The sequence below is a fragment of the Toxotes jaculatrix genome, chromosome 3, assembly GCF_017976425.1.
Source record: "Toxotes jaculatrix isolate fToxJac2 chromosome 3, fToxJac2.pri, whole genome shotgun sequence".
NCBI classification, from domain to species: domain Eukaryota; kingdom Metazoa; phylum Chordata; class Actinopteri; family Toxotidae; genus Toxotes; species Toxotes jaculatrix.
Genome location: NC_054396.1, coordinates 30,398,972 through 30,416,679, shown reverse-complemented (window position 1 = coordinate 30,416,679; position 17,708 = coordinate 30,398,972). Strand labels below are relative to the sequence as shown.

Genomic DNA, 17,708 nt, shown 5'->3' with positions numbered 1-17,708 from the left:
TCAGTCCTAAGCTCTTCACACTGTACACACATGACTGCACAACCACACAGAACAACACAGCCGTTATAAAATATGCTGACGACACGACCGTCCTCGGCCTCATCAGAGGGGGAGATGAGTCAGCATACAGGGACCTGGTGCACAAGATCACGGTCTACGGTGAGGATAATGATCTTGTGCTCAACCTCGAAAAAACAAAAGAACTCATTCTGGACTTTAGGAGACGGGCGTCCCCTCTGCAGCCACTCACCATCAAAGGGACTATGGTGGAGCGAACCGACAGCCACAAGTTCCTCGGCCTGCTCATCTCTGAGAATCTCAGCTGGGCCAAAAACTCCACATTGGTAGTGAGAAAAGCCCAGCAGAGACTGCACTTCATCAGAGTGCTGAGGAAGGCGGGACTTGGACGCCAGCCGCTCATCCAAGCCTACAGAGGACTCGTTGAAAGCATCCTCACCAGTGCCATCACAGTATGGTACGGTAACACCACGCTGGCTGAGAGGAAGTCGCTTCAACGAGTCATAAAAGCTGCAGAAAGGGTCACTGGATGCAGCCTTCCAACCATGGACTCCATCTACACCGAGCGCTGCAGACGCAAAGCACAGAGCATCTTGAAAGACAAACACCATCCAGCTCGTGCTTTGTTTCAATGGGTGGACTCAGGCTACAACCTGAGGCATCGCAGGCCGGTGAGCATCAGTGCCCACAGAGCCCGCCTCCACAACAGCTTCTTCCCAGCCACTGTCAGAACAGTGGCACAGGACATTAAGGAGGGAAGAAGCTACTACATAGCATAACCCTGACAACGTGCAAAAAACCATGTCAAAAAACAATCTGGTATTACTATGTGCAATATGTCTTTATATTCACCATGTGAAACAATTCAAAAATATTCTAAAAAATTGCAATATCACCATGTGCAATATGCCTGTTAAGATCACCATGTGAAACATCACATACAGGAAGTGACAGTGTGCCTATATTAGGCACCTAATATTCTTAATTTTCTTAAGAATCTTCCAGTATTCTAAGTGCACTATCTTGCTCCTCTTTTGTATTATTTATTTCTTGGTTGTTTTATTTTATTTCTTATTTTACTGTATTATTTAAACCTTAAGCTTGACTCTGGGGAGGGATGCACAAGAATTCCTATGCACATGTACTGCAGTGTATCTGTGCAAATGGCAAATAAAACTCTATTCTATTCTATTCATTTATCTGTGCATCACATGTTAACACAGGTCCTGCAGGTGAAACAGCTGCAGCTGCAGTGGACTGTACCGTACCTGCTGCTCGCTCAGACGTGTTTCAGCTCCGAGAACTTTTTCATTTCCCGTCTGAAATAAATCTGTTCCACTGACCGGCTAGTGTTAGCTAGGTGAGCCAAGCTAGTTAGCAGTTAGCTCAGCAACAAAAGCAGATCACTGACCAGCCCTGTGAGCAGTCACTGCATCACCGAGCGGCCCGGCCCTCCGACGTGTGACCCCTGCATCAGAGACGTGTCAGTCAGACGAGTCTGTGTGTGTCAGGTTCTTTCTTCCCAGTGCAGCTCTCTGGGTCATGGTGATGTGTCTCCAGCCGTCCATCCATCTGTGCTGTGTTTCTGTTTGGTCTTCAGAAGGTGAGAATTACCAGAGAGACTGAGCATCAGCAGCTGCTGTGATCCTCCCTTAGATGAACCTGCAGTGGACAGAGAGACGCTCTGCTCTGACCCTCTGTTTTCACAGTGCTTCACAATCTACAGCAGGAGGAGAGGACAGTGACAGTGTCATGTGACCTGGTGCGAATCCTCACAGACGTCAGGTGACCAGGAGGAGGCTGATCTAACGCCCGAGCTGAGACCTGACTCTATCTGCTCCTCCCTGTCTCACACTCACACTCTGTACATCCTGCTGTAAAACACAGCGTCGCCATTCATCTGCATCCCGCTCTGACTCCTCTTTGTCTTTCACAGCTCTGTCTCTCACTCTCTAACTGCCACCTTCCCATCCCTCCCTCCTCTCGTCTGTCAGGAGGGCTGTTCATGCTCTTAACTGGGACACAAACAACAACAACACACAATGATTTTAAAGCTTCACTCCTTGATAACACATCGATGTTCTGACTCTAACCTCCTGTCAGCAGTGATATATTTTCAGCATATTAATGACCATGATGTTGACAATTTATCTGAGAGAGAGAGACAGAGAGACAGACAGAGAGACAGAGAGACAGAGAGAGAGAGACAGAGAGAGAGAGAGAGAGAGAGAGAGAGAGAGATGGGTTCAAGCCTGGAGGAAACAACGAAAAATCAAACACGTTTCTAAAACTTTTCATGTGTGAGGGATGTGAAGGTGACGTATGAGACTGGAGTGAAGGCTGTGAGTTAGCTGTGAGTTAGCAGTGAGTTAGCTGTGAGTTAGCGGTGAGTTAGCGGTGAGTTAGCGGTGAGTTAGCAGTGAGTTAGCTGTGAGTTAGCGGTGAGTTAGCTGTGAGCCACATATGAGTTTAGCTTATATTTGTCTACATGTTGTCCAACTGTCCCAGTGACAGCAGCTGAATCAGCTGTGATCAGCTCCTGTCTGCAGTGAAGCTGTGGATGAACAGACTCCTCTCACTGGATCACTGTGATACTGAGGGAAACTTAAAAACAGCAGGAATCTGAATGACGTTCTGCAGTTGTAAAGGAGTGAGTGTTTTCTGTAATTCATTTCATTTTGGTGAACATCAGAGATGAATATATATCCAACAGGTCTGTGTGTTGGATATATATTCATATATCCATATATCCAATATGTCTGACTGAGCTCTGACTCAGTCCCTTCTGTATTCCTGAGGACTTGAAAAGGCAAAGTGCAGCTTCACACTGATGAAATGACCAAACCCTGAGCTGAGGTCGCTCTGAGGTGGGAACCCAGAATAGGTTGTGACGTGTGTGCGTGTTTCACTGGTGTGTAGCGACCTGCTGTGTTAGCCTTCTCACCTCAGGGCCACAGGGCAGAGTGTGTGTGTGTGTGTGTGTGTGTGTGTGTGTGATCCCTACATGCTGTGGCTAGCTTCAGGAGCAGCCATCTGGTGCTCGCAGGTCGGCGTTTGAAGCCAACCTGTTTCCATTCTGCCTGTCCAACTTCACGCACTGCTTCCCTCTAACGGAGGGTGTAATGCTGAGTCTGGGGGTGTGAAGCAGTTCAGTAAGGATTTAAAGCACAATGCACCGAGCGGGGTTGTTGTTTTCCAGCAGCTGATGACCTCTGAGTGGCTGCACACCGACCTTTGACTTTTCTTATGTGAATGAAAGAAGTGGGCCGTGGACATCAGGGGTCTGCGACACAGAGACACAATCTGAGCCTGAGTTTTTACACACACATGTTCAACATCTCATTGTCTGCTCTTTATTTGCCCGTTGCCATGGTGATCACAATATCAGACTGAACTGACTCTGATCAGCTGATCTCAAACCAAAGGTTTCGCATCTCAGGTTTAGACAACTCAGAGTTCAGGTTTTGTTAAACCAGGTCCAAAGAGTCAGTCGATCAGTGACTTAAAAAATAAACTGGGGGCTGTAGATGGAATAATAACTCACCGGGTCTCAGCTTATTCAGAAAAGAAGGCTGTGTATCCAGCAGGAGGAGGATCAGACGGAAATAAAGCCTTTGAGATGGTCCCTAACTTCAAGTCTGGCAACTCAACATGGAATCATGTTATAAAAATAAACGCGTGGAACATGAGCCAAGCTTCGTCCTGCACTGAGCAGCTAATCTGCTGAATCTGTGGAAGATCACTGCAGAAAGGTTGGTGCTGTTCACACGGCTTCATGCTGCTTCACATCCTTATCGACGTTACTGTCACTGTTACTGTCACCGCTCACACGACAGGTCCTGAGCCGACGCAGCGCAGTTAGCGTCCAACCACACGTGTAAGACAATCGTATTATTTACAGGTGAGTGCAGGTGTGAGTAAGAAATACAGCAACAGTGATGCTGAATCGTACAGTGCAGTGTCAGTGACAGAGGAGAGCAACAGATATACAGAAAGATGAGTAATTTATCAGATACACTGAGGTGAAGCAGAGTGTTAAAGGGGCGTGTGTGAGTCAGGGTTGTATGGATCATATAAATGATAATAATCTGAACACTGAGAGGTTCAGCCTGTGCATGAATGAGACAGATGATGCTCAGAGCTGTGGTGTGCAGTTCACAGGGTCACAGCCTCAGGGCCGAAGCCCGAGCTGACGGTGGAGCTGACGGTGGAGCTGACGGTGGAGCTGAAGCCCGAGCTGACGGTGGAGCTGAAGCCCGAGCTGACGGTGGAGCTGACGGTGGAGCTGACGGTGGAGCCGAAGCCCGAGCTGACGGTGGAGCTGACGGTGGAGCTGAAGGTGGAGCTGATGGTGGGGCGGACGACTGTCGGGTGCTGTGAGGGTAAAAAGTGGATGCACCTCTGACAGTGATCATCTCCCAGCTCAGGTAGTGTTTCTAGTAAATGTGTCACACAATCAGCACTGAGAAGCTTTAACAGTGTGTTAATCAGTGTGTGTTTGCTCTGAACGTCTGCTTTGGAAAACAAAATGTTTCATCATCAAATCTGTCAGTGAAAGTGAAACTAAAATATCTGAATAATAATCATGTAAAACCATCTGAAAACAGCTTCTTGTAATGTAAAGGAACCTCTGGAAGTAAAACCAAAGCTGTTTTCATTATATTTAAATTCCTTCATTTAGCAGTTTTCCTTCCTTTCTGCTGCTGGTCGTCTGCACGGCTAAGATAACTCCGTCTGCTGGAGGGCTCTGCTTCAAGTTGTCATTGGTGTGAGAGGAAGAGAAATGCAACAGGAAGCGATAAACAGAATCACCAAAGCCGGTAGAAAACACGGTTTACTTGGATGAACTGTTTCTTCAGCCAGTTCCAAATCTTCATCATGTAAATTTGTTCTGAGAACACTTCAGGCCTGCACCGTGATAAACTGCCTGAATTATCAGGATCAGACTCTGATCCAGGTGTTTCAGCCAAACACAGACCTGTGTCTCACCTCTGTCTCTGAGATCCTGGAGGACGCAGCGTCCAATCAGCTGTGACTCTTTACAGAACGATCACTGATGTGAGGATTTTCCTCTGGACTCAGAGTGAGTCACAGCACAGAGACAGCACTGCTGACGTTACACATCAGCTTCTACCTGCATCGGACAAAGGACTCGTCTCTGTCCTGCTCTGTCTGATCTCAGTGCTGCATTGACACCACTGACATCACATCCTGTTACAGAGGCGGGAACATTTAACTGGCAGCAAAGGATCTATGGTATGATTCACTGCTATAGAAATCCAACTGACTGGAGCTCACCTTTGTTTTAGAAGGCTGAACACTACGGTACAGCAGCAGGTTTGTTCTCACAGTATCTGCTGCTGCAGGGTACACCATTTATCTCTCAGGGTGTGTGCAGTGTGTGCTACACACCTGTGAAGTGGTGGGGGAATACACACAGCACAGAGGGCAGGTATCACAGCACTTGTCACCAATGAAAATCCACGTAGCTGCTGATGTCGCTCGGATCCACAAAGCGTTTGACAAACGCTGTGAGAGGCTGTAACCGTGTCTTTAAAATGAAATTTTACCTCCGTCTGGGGCATTTTACCACGTTCCCTCGTTTTAACATGAACACTGTCTCTGAGTGTCTGTCTCTGTCCCTCTGAGTCCTGAGTGAACAGCATCTATGTACCTGGGAGATTTCTGATGAAACATTTCCACCCACGGCCAAATGAAATGAGAAGCTTGGAGGAAGTCGTGTGATTTTCTGCTCTGAGGGGAAACGCTTCCCTTCAGGCTCAGCTAAGACCAGAGACAGGTCACAGAGCTCATGCTAACTGAACACACGTATCATACATGTTGCTTGTTCTGCTTAGTGTGTATCCTGGTGAATGTGAATGTGCAGGTCTGTGTCTGTCTGTGTGGGTCTGTGTGTGTCTGTCTGTGTGGGTCTGTGCAGGTCTGTGTCTGTCTGTGTGGGTCTGTGTGTGTCTGTCTGTGTGGGTCTGTGCAGGTCTGTGTGTGTCTGTGTGAGTCTGTGTGAGTCTGTGTGTGTCTGTGTGAGTCTGTGTGGGTCTGTGCAGGTCTGTGTGTGTCTGTGTGAGTCTGTGTGAGTCTGTGTGTGTCTGTGTGAGTCTGTGTGAGTCTGTGTGAGTCTGTGTGAGTCTGTGTGTGTCTGTGTGAGTCTGTGTGAGTCTGTGCGGGTCTGTGTGGGTCTGTGTGAGTCTGTGTGAGTCTGTGTGGGTCTGTGTGTCTGTGCGTGTCTGTGGACAAGTCCGGTTTTGTTCATCTCTGCTGCACAGAATCGTCCAGAAACCACAAAGACAACAAATAACCGCACAAACAGAAGCCACCGAGGGTCACCGCTAAAACCGGAGCCAGGCTCCGACTCTAATGGCCAAAATTAAAACTAACCGCCGAGGGCTCGAGTAACAGCCAACACCGCTGCCGGGGCCTGAGCCAGTAAACAAGAGGAAAAAAAGTCAATTAGCAGCCCTTATTTAGCTTTGCCCTGAGTGGGGAAAACAATTGGAAAAAGTTATTTAATGCCCTTATTTAAGATAAGACTAATCCTTAATTTGAAAAGAAAACAGAGGCTTGTGAGGTGAAAGTGGTTTCACACAGGGCTGGAAGAGGAGACTCACACATGCTGAAGCACAAAAACAAGAGATAAAAGCTTCACTGGACAGAAATAATAAGCTTCACCCGAGGCTGCAGCGACGCATCATCATCGCCTGTCTCCGAAAATAAGGTGTGAAATTCAGATTTTCACGCCATTTGAGTAAACAGTCCACAAGGTGTGCTGCTAATTCACACAGATAATGGGTTTAAGTTGGGATCCCTCTACAAAGGCATGGAGCCTCCCTCCTACCTGAGTCCCACCTGTCTCACCTGTCCTCTGCTGCTTGTTACTGACAGATGATGATTTTACTCAGGGGCAGGTTTAGGAACTTTTGAATAGGGGGTGGGGGTGGAGGGGGTGGGGCAGTAGTACAATGAGTTGAATCTCAGCCAAAATAACGCTGATGAACAGCTGCTGTGAGTAAATAACACACAGGCTCTCTGTGGAGGGGCTGAGTCACTTTGTTGTCATGTTGTCTGTTTATTTGTGATGTGTCTCTGTAGTCGCGTGTGTCTCTTTGTGCTCATCTTGTGTCTCTCAGAGATCATTACACCATTAAATATGTTTCATATCTGCACATCATAACATCCTGTGACTGTCGCCATCTTAGCTGCATCAGCAAATGGAAGAGAAAAGGTCAACACTTCCTCAAACCGCCAAGAGGAGACTGAAGAGGAAGGAGGAGACGGAGGAGAAAAGTAAGAGTAACAGGAGGAGAAATGAGGGTGGGGAATGAGTGACAAGGAAGGAAGTAAAGAAAGAAAAAGACAAGCAGAAAGAAAAGAAGACATCCTTTGGTATGAAGCAGGAGCGAGGATGATCAGCGTCAGCGGCTGAGCGTCTCCTCCTCCCGTTTGTCAGATCAGCGTTCGGTCTCACACCACGGCCTAAAGAATCCACCGTGACAGGCTGCCACAGAGCATCCCCCCGAATCAGCGCCGCACTCAAGGAAACATCCACGCAGAGCGGCAGCCCGGGGCTGAACATCCAGGGTCAAACATTAGCTCGCACTCTGAAGGACCTGCTGCACCACAGCCCTGATCCAGCTCTGCTCTCTGGTCTGTAACTGGATTTCTGTGTTTTCATCACTGAGTGTGAGACTGTTGTGTTGAGGTGTTGTGCTCACAGAGAGCGGAGGGTCCACAGGACACACAACAGCCGACCACAGACCGACCGAGGTTTGTTCAGCTTTCACTCTTCAGCAGAAACAATGCATCTGAATGCAGAGATATAAATCCAGCTTTACAGTTACAATAATGTGAGCTTGGTCTGTGTAAGTTCTGCTGAGCAGAGCTGAAGAACCATGGCTCTGTGCTAGCTCTGCTGCGAGCTCTGCTGCTAACTCTGCTGCGAACTCTGCTGCTAGCTCTGCTGCTAACTCTGCTGCGAACTCTGCTGCTAGCTCTGCTGCTAACTGCTGCTAACTCTGCTGCTAGCTCTGCTGCGAACTCTGCTGCGAACTCTGCTGCTAGCTCTGCTGCGAACTCTGCTGCGAACTCTGCTGCTAGCTCTGCTGCGAACTCTGCTGCGAACTCTGCTGCTAGCTCTGCTGCTAACTCTGCTGCGAACTCTGCTGCTAGCTCTGCTGCTAACTGCTGCTAACTCTGCTGCTAGCTCTGCTGCGAACTCTGCTGCTAGCTCTGCTGCGAACTCTGCTGCGAACTCTGCTGCTAGCTCTGCTGCGAACTCTGCTGCGAACTCTGCTGCGAGCTCTGCTGCGAACTCTGCTGTGAACTCTGCTGCTAGCTCTGCTGCTAACTCTGCTGCGAACTCTGCTGCTAGCTCTGCTGCTAACTGCTGCTAGCTCTGCTGCGAACTCTGCTGCGAACTCTGCTGCTAGCTCTGCTGCTAGCTCTGCTGCTAACTCTGCTGCGAGCTCTGCTGCGAACTCTGCTGCTAGCTCTGCTGCTAACTGCTGCTAACTCTGCTGCGAGCTCTGCTGCGAACTCTGCTGCGAACTCTGCTGCTAACTCTACTGCTAGCTCTGCTGCTAGCTCTGCTGCTAACTGCTGCTAACTCTACTGCTAGCTCTGCTGCTAACTGATGCTAGCTCTGCTGCTGGGCTGCATTCATCCACTGGTTTAGCAGTTTCTCAGAGGTCTGACATTAAAGGCCTGAGATTGGTGGACGAGAGGCTGTAATTGACTCTGGGAAGTGGATCTGTCTCAGCTGGAGGCCGCAGACTCAGCAGGCGTCCTCTGCCACAGGAGGGACACGTCCCTCAGCCCGCAGCCATCACTCTGCCTCATCTTCACCTCTGTCCCTCGTTCTCTGTGTGCCTCTGCTCCTTCCCTCGCTTTTCCCTCAGACTTTCTCCATCTCAGATTTTCCATCTCTCTCTCTCGTGGGTTTGTTCTCACCAATTAACGGCGACAGCGGCCGCGCTGTCGTCAGACAGCAGCACGAGCTGGACATATTTTCTGAGTCTGACAAGACAATAAAAAGAAATGTGACCTTTTCGGTTTGGGTCAAACCCACAGAGCTCGCAGGAGATTTGAAATGAGGCTGTGATTTATTTGGAACCCGACACGCGGCGGGTTTTTTTCTGTGTAACACGTCACAGTGTGTGATATCACACAAACATGGAGACAGGGCAGTTTGTCTTCTGTCTCACCACACACATTTCCAATCTTCCAACCTGCTGCGGACGCCAGACCTCTGCACACCTGCATCATTTTCACAGCGTTGTGTTGGCACAGTCTGAACACACAAAATCAATCTAGTGACATGAAAGCTGTCACACCAGCCTCTGAGCTCAGACCCACACAGAAACACAAAACAACACAACAACACAGGCGTCTCTGAGACGGATCCCTGTGGAGGTTCGTGTCCGTGTGTCCGTGTCCATATGTCTGTGTGTCCGTGTCCCTGTTTTGTTTGTTCTGTTGTGTGAGGATGCACATGCTCACACACACGCAGGTGACAGGACACACACTCATGGTCTCACACTGTCTCACACTGTCCCACTGATCTACAGGTCACATGTGAGGAGCGGTCAGAGAAAGTTCCAGCACAGGAACCTGCAGCAGGTTCATCAGAACACCTCTTGTCTTAAAGCCAGATCTCTGTCCTGCTTGTCCTCTCTGTCTCTGACAGAGAGATGATGAAATGGGTCTGCTGCCCTCACACCTGAGTTACCCACAATGCCCGTCACGCCCCACCATTCTCTGCTACTGTCTTTATGCCCAGAAAACTTCCATTTCCATAAATCATTTGTCAGGAAGGAGGGGACAGAGGAGCAGAAGGGGACGGTGCTTATGAGTGCACCGACGACTGCTCTAATCCCGTCCAAGGTCTCACACTCACACTGAGACCCACTTCCTGTTTACAGCTGGACCTACTGAGCGGCCTCGAGTTTCTGAAGCTCGCTGCACGACAGAGAAATGTTGAAGGAGAAGAAAAGGTCAGAATGTTAGAGCTGAACACCGGCAAACGATGATGGAGGTTTTCATATAAAGAAAATCTGACTGCAGAGTCTGTGCATCAGGAAAAATACAAAGAACAAAGAGGCAGGATTTTAGCAGAACTGGCACAACAAACATCTTTGTCACGCTCCAGCTCCTCTGTAGTTACTGCACAGAACTGGAATACCAGTGCAGCTTCATCTAAAGGCTGTCCTCAGCCTGTGGACGGCACTCAGCGCCTTTAAAGTCAGACTCACTCTCCATAATGTTTCCCCTGATCAGCATTCTGTGTGTTGGTGTGTGTCAGAGCTGAGTTGCACAACTGTCAGAGACAGACAGACAGACAGACAGACAGAGACAGACAGACAGAGACAGACAGACAACTTAGGAAGTGGACTTAGTTGCTTCTTTGCCAAGGTTTAGATGAAAAGATCAACAGGAGCAGCAGCTGCTGCTTAGCTTAGCTTAGCTTAGCTTAGATACTGAAAACCACACAAACAGCCTGAAACATGATCCCTGGATTTTACACCTTGAAGCTGCTTCTTCTGTGAGATGAAAGTTCTCACTGTTGTTTGTCAAACGATCAGCTCAGGATGAGTCAGCTGTCAGGTGACGAACGAACACGCACACACAGACGCACACACACAGACGCACACAGACACAGACACACACACAGAGACACAGACACACAGACACAGACACACACACAGACTGAGGAAACACTAAAAAGCCCACAGGTTGTCTGGATGAACTCACCGCTGATGGTGGCTCTCTTTGGCAGGATGGTGATGGCTCCTACAGCTGCTTCCTCCAGCTGGTGGATGGGGCTGTTCTTGGCGCCCCAGCTGTCGGAGCCGATCCACAGGAAGTGACCGACCTGGTCGGCTCGCTTACTGGCGTTCAGGATCCCTCTGTGTTCAAACACACGCCATCACTGAGTCAGCGCGGTGTGCATGTGTGTGTCATACATATCATCAATACACATATAACCACTATACACACGGCTGCTGTAACCCTATCCAAGGTTACACACTCATGTATGTGTGTATGTTGTCACAGAGCTGCACGGCTACAACAGACGCTCTTAGACGTGTCATCAGTAACATACAACAGTGACGTAAAGCACAGTGTCACAGAGCAAAGCCTCATCCTGAGTCCAGCACCGACCCAAGCTGGATCCATTCTGGCCTCCTGACGTCTGGTGTGCAGGATTCATCAAACATTAACCTGCACGTCTTTCATTACCTGTGACCTAAAATGTTAACGTAATGGTGTTTAAATAAAGTTCAGTCACCTGATGTCCTCGTCAGACGCGAACAGGATGACCGCCCTGGCGTAGCGAGTGTCCAGCAGCAGCCGGATGATTTTATCAAAGTCGGAGGGTTTGTGGTCGTGAGGGATCTTCAGTGACTGAGCGATACAGATTCCACCTGAGGAGACACAGCAGAGGCCCACATGAATAAACTGGGAGCTGTGGAACACGACGCTGCCTGAAACTGGTGTGTTTCCTGTTAAAGCAGGAAACGTTTGTTATTCAGCACAGATCCAGTTTTTACAGCAGAGAGAAGAGCGAGCAGACTGACACTGAGGTATGGATGTTAGTGTATATATGAACAAAAAACAAAATACACTTATGAATCTTTATTCATTGTTTATCTACATTCGACTTCTATACGTTGAAAATGACTCAAAGAAATATATGAATAAATGTATTGATTTTATTGTCAGTGACTTTAAGGATTAATAAACATCTGAAAAGGTTTTTCCAAAAGTTTAAAAGCAGCAGTAAAAGTTTCGTCAGGTGACGAACTTTAATGGCGCCTCAGAAGAAAGCGCTCTGCTCCTCTGCCTCCGCCGCCTGACATTTCATGAATCCACCTTCATTTCTGCTCACATCATCTGAAAAGCACGAGGAAAGAGACGGAGACAGCTCCAGGCTGAGACGCTGCTACTTTCAATAAATGTCACTCAACTGCACAAGAAAGTGTGCAGTGTTTTTTTCTTTGCTCCACATGTGCCCGCGCTCAGCTGGAAGCACAGCTGTTTTCCTTTACTGATCCACAGGTGACAACATGTAACGGTGAGTCTGAAGCTTCTGATCAGAACCATGGATCCACTGTTTCTGATTCTACACACACACACACACAGGCTTCATCACGGTGATAAACCTGTGTCTGACACTGTGATGGACTTTACTCTGTCCAATGAATCCTGCAGGACAACGTCCCTGCTCAAAATAAAGCCATCAAAAGCCTTTAAAACTAAAGCTTTTAATCTGAAAAGCTAAAAGTTTTCAGCCTCACATCTTTTCTTCAGCAGCTCAAACAACAAAGTGAGAAAACAGTAAAACCCACAATCCTCTGCTTCATCAGATCTCCATGAGCTGAAGCATGAAGCTGAAGCTGAAGCAGGTTCTTCATCACGCTGCGTGCTGAGCCGTCAGTATGTTCCCTCCTCCCACACAGGGCGGGAAACCGAGCCACACACACACTCCGAGCAGCCGCCAGCTGAGGAGGAGAATCACCGCCGCTGCTGTTTAACTCCGCCCATCTGACACGAAGTGTCAAAACATCACACAACGACACACCAGTCATGAACAAATGATAATGAGGTTAACGTGTGCGTGTCAGCACTGACATGTTCTCGTTTGTGGAGCATGTTTACATCGTTAAATCCTTCTTCCACCAGATGAATGAGTTAATCCAGTTCTCTGTCGGCAGAGCTCATTACCTGCACATCAGCTGTCACTGATCATACAATCAATAATGTGTCATTCATCTGGCTCCATGAAGGCCAGAGACGAAGACGAGCGGAAATATATCCCCATGACTGCTCATCTCAGATTCAGCTGCAGAGCGCTGGATCAAATATACGTACGATGAAAGGGTGTTTGGTGTAGGCTCCACATTTTATTCCACAAATGAATAAAACATTTGGCATTGGGTATGCAGTGGTCAACAGCACAGCAATCCCCCCAGATCTCATATTTCTACTGTATCTAGAAATTTACATCTCTCTGCTTCAGGACTGAATTACCTTCACACCTCCAGACAATACGGACTGAATTTAAAGAAGGTTACAGGCTTTTAAAAACGGGTGCTGCTCCTGTGTCTCTGCGTAATCAGTCTGAAAACTCGCCCTCTGCTCACAGAGTCAGGGGTGAAAGGTCACGTACCAGCACAGCACTGCATCGTCTCCACGTCCATCAGCAGGTTTCATGCTCATTTCATCAGGTGACGGCAAAACTCTTCATCCTTTTTCTCTTTATTAGACTTTTTTAAACGTGTTTTACATGTATGTGTAACCTGTGACACAGACATTACAGCAGCTCAGGTGTGAACACTCCATCTGAGGGAGAACAACGTGAGGACACAGCGTTTCGCTCTTTTCTTCTGAGCTTCTCAGCTGGAATGTTTCCACTCGCTGGATGAATGAGGCTGAAGTCGGGGCAGCAAACAGGAAGGTTTCAGAGGACAGTGGACTCAGACGAGCACACTCCGGTGTCTGTGCTTCAGGAGACCGACTGAGGCTAACTGCAGCACAGACAGCTTCTACAGATGTATCTTAGATTTCAGTGCCTTGCTCAAGGACCCTGTGGGGACAATGACTGCTGTCACAGCTGTGAGAACCCTCCGGTCCAATTCTCAGTGACCGGCACGGTAATAGTACAGGTGCACACAGACAAAGTGTGGGCTTCACAGATGCTCCCATCATGCCTCAGTGCTGCGTTCAAGATTCACAAGATTTTCAGAGCGTTGTCGAAGTGGACTAAGGACAAGAAAAGGACAGAAGACTGGAAACAATGGAACGTCACGTCACGGCTGCAGAAAACACTTCCTGCACACACACGCACGCACGCACGCACGCACACACACACACACACACACACACTGCTGCGTAATGTCCCAGTCGGCTGATGAAAGAGTTTCCTTTCCCAAATATCGCAGCTAAAAAGCATCAAACATGAAGCTTCAATAAAACTGACACAGGATCAGAAATCACTCAGAACAAACTGTCCTCCTTTAAATCCACCATGTTCTGATTCAGCCACGTGTAAAACCCGACTGTCTCACCAGAGACCAGAGACCAGAGACCAGCTTCACGTCCCGTCTGAGCCGCTAACGCTTTGGTTCAGGTTCAGTGTAAATGAACAGGCTGAACTTGTTCTGTGTTAAACTCCAGACCAGATCACCACACGTTCACAGCTGGATCATTCCATGAGAAAAACCATCCAGCTGTTGGTTCCAGGTTTTCCCAGCTGATGATCTTCCTGTAGAATTTTCACAGTAAAAGCTTACCCGCAGTGGGAATGCTGAGCTCCTGTGCTGGAGGTGTTGAGTTTCATTCAGGGGAACAGAAGAGTGACAGCAGTGAATTTAACCGGTGAATGAACCGTGTGTTTCTGTTGGAGACAGAGACGACAGGTAAAGACGGAGGACGGCGTGAGGTAAAGGGTTAAACGTGTCCCTGTCCTGTGTTGTCCTGTGCACACAGAGACGTATGAGGTTGTGATAAGCTGCTCCGGGTCCTGACGCCGTGCTCGCTTCCAGCAGTCGTTCTGACCATTCAGCCCTGACAGCTCCTGGCACTGCCTCTCGCTTCGACCTTGCAAGTTTTGACACTCGCAGCCATAACTCCAGCACTCGCTGGCTGGGGTGGAATGAGGCCATAACTCAGACACACACACACACACACACACACACCTACCCACTCTCACACTACGATATGGACATACTTAGAGCAAAGAATGATTACCTGGATCAATATTTAGTCATGGGCAATACAGATAAATCCAGAGGTTGGCTCAGAGTGGAAGTGTGGTTAGAGAGGAAGCTGCAGAGGAGGCAGTGATTTGTGGGTGTTTAGCAGCACAGTGGAGCTGGGATCCTGTGGACTGCAGAGAACGAGACGCGTAGAGAAGGTCAATGAACAGGGAATGTTCCACCTCAGACTCACGGCACGGTGGGAAACACACATGATCATTCCAACATGAGCTGAACACAGCAGTCACACAACGCTTTTAACTAACACACACACACATTCACACGCCGACGCCTCGACACACAGACCGGAGGAGCCGAGGGCTGAACCACAGAGCGTGGGATTAGGGGACGACCTGCTCTACGTCCTGAGCTGCACACTGAGAACAGCTTCAATGACACAAGAACAAAAGAAGAATAAGATTTAAACAGAAATCTACTTTCATTATTAAAGTAAGAAAGATGAAGTAACAGTTTATTTATTCATTTAATACTGAACAGGTTGGGGCTCCGCTCAGCCCGACGTGTTTCTGAGAAAGAAGCAGATCTTACAGTGACGCTTCTCTTGCAGGATTTTTTTTTACTTTTTCAAAGATTTAAGTTGTAAATAGAAATCTGAAGAGAAGATGTGTAAAATCCTTTCAGGTGAAAACATCACAGCTGCTGTTTTTGGTGATGAATTCACAGACGGACGGAGAGAAGACATTCAGCTGTTTATGGAACCGTGGAAACCAACGAGGACTTCACAGCGCCGCACACCCAACATCTACCTGAGCTCACAGATATGGCTGCTCTGGTCCTGTCAACATCCTTTAACCTCTGACCTCTGACCTCCATTTTTAAAATCTTATCTGAGAAAAGACATTTTTTAGTGTGGTGAAAAAAACACGAGAGAGAAAGAGAGAGAGAGAAGAACCAAGCAGGGAAAACGAATCTGTCACTCCATGTTTGTCATTCTCTAACACACACACACACACTCTAACACACACTCAGCCTTCCAGCTTGGCTCTTCCATCTTCCCCCTGATGAGCTTCCTGTGTTTCAGCTGGTGAAGTTTACTGCTGGAAACATTAAAACCTGTTTCAAAATAAATGAGTCTGACAGAAAAAGGGGCTCTTACTTTGAAAGGGAAGCATGGTGGGACAGAGTCAGAGACAAGCTTGTGACTCACAGAGACAAAAAGGAAGAGGACGAGAGGAAACAACACTCCCACCCCCTCCCACCCCCTCCCACCCCCGCCCAGTCAACCCCTCAGAAGCTTTAAGTCGTGACAAACTGCCCTTTGACGAAGATGATTTCAGATGAGATCTTCATCACACGGACGCCACACAACAGGCGGCTCCGCTTCAGGGTCGTGTTTAAATTGTATGTGAGAGATCTGATTGGATCAAACTGAGACAGAGCTGAGTCCAGAGCAGGGACGTGGTCCCTGTAAGCGTGGAATTTAACGAGGCTGCAGCTTCTCTCTTTAAAAATGCAGAAACATGTAGAAACATCATGCATATTTTACAGTGTTTGATCAAATAAGTTATAAATGGTTTCCCTTTAGAATGAGAACGAGGGGGAGAGCTTTCATCATCAGAGCCATTTTACAGCCCGGCCATCAGCAGAATATCAAAGCACCGCGTCCGAGGGGGGGGGGGGGGGGGGGGGGGGGGGGAGGGCGAGGGGGGGGCGACGGGGCCTGTTAGTGATACGCCGGCGAGAGCAGCGGTCGACTCCGGGTCAAACTGATTTACATACTGCACTTCACAGCGTTTGGTGACAATTTACAAAATGTCAAAACACTGATATCCACAGCTCTAACACAGCGTTACACACACACACACACACACACACACACACACACACACACACACTGAGACCTCGTGCAACATAAAGGTTTGACTTCACACAAATATCCCAGACGCTGCTTTGATCAGTTACACATGAGAGCGGAGGGAGAAATCGATTCTGGCTTGTTGATTCTTTGACTCTCAGAATCTCTGTGCAGGAGCTCCGTCGATAAACAGATGCACAACAGCTGGAGAAGGATTTTTAGGCTTTGAAAAATCTGCCTCAGTATTTTGTACATATCTGTGAGGGGGGGGGGGGGCTTAGCATGTTGCATGCTGTAACTTTTGATGCATGTGTGCACATGTTGACCTCGTTAGCAGGTGAGTACGGTCGCACTGAGCTAACGGACAGTTCAAGGTGATGTCACAGAAATCTCCTCCAATCAGAGGCAGCAAAGACCCTGAGAGAGAGACAGAGAGAGAGACAGAGAGAGACAGAGAGAGACAGAGAGAGAGAGAGAGAGAGAGAGAGAGAGACAGAGAGAGACAGAGAGAGAGAGAGAGAGAGAGAGAGAGAGAGAGAGAGAGAGAGACAGAAAGAGAGACAGAGAGAGAGAGACAGAGAGAGAAAGAGAGACAGCTGACAAGTTGACACCTGCCCCCAGATCTGTGCCAGTAGGCCAACAGCAGTGGGGCAGCAGCCCGCCCCCCCCTCCCCTCCACCCCCCACCGTTCCAGTTCCAGTTTTTACTGAACCAGTAATGTTTCAAGACATTTTCCAAGCTTTATAGAAACATCTTATAAAATCTGTTTTATTTCTGTGACCCAGAATCACAGAATCTGCCTGAAAGAGCTTCACAGCCTGTGACACACAGCCCTGCTCTCTCTGCTCGGACACGTTTCCTGTCCTCACCTCTCTCTGAAACATCGGCTATGACGGAGCGATCAGCGCTGTGGGTGATGGAGGCCTGAACACGCTCATTTATCTGTCAGTGAAAATGCTTCAACTGAACCTCAGACTCCTCCTTCATTCTTCTTAAAACAAACATTAAATGTAGGACGTCAGAGTACGAGACGAGAACGAACTGATGAGCTGGAGACAGGACGAAGAAGAAAACCTGAGGATGAAACAACAGGCAGTAAAGTC

At 48.3% G+C, this 17,708-nt stretch overlaps 1 protein-coding gene across 2 annotated transcripts in view; it reads right to left on the bottom strand.

The window, feature by feature from the left end:
- Window positions 1-17,708, bottom strand: part of LOC121179727 (metabotropic glutamate receptor 7) — a 143,105-nt gene that overhangs the window by 53,328 nt on the left and 72,069 nt on the right. For both annotated transcript variants that reach the window (XM_041034719.1, XM_041034720.1), the window contains exons 3-4: window positions 11,321-11,456; window positions 10,783-10,937 (exon numbers count right to left, since the gene is read on the bottom strand). In XM_041034719.1, the coding sequence (XP_040890653.1) occupies window positions 10,783-10,937; window positions 11,321-11,456 (291 nt within the window). The remainder of the gene's footprint in view (window positions 1-10,782; window positions 10,938-11,320; window positions 11,457-17,708) is intronic.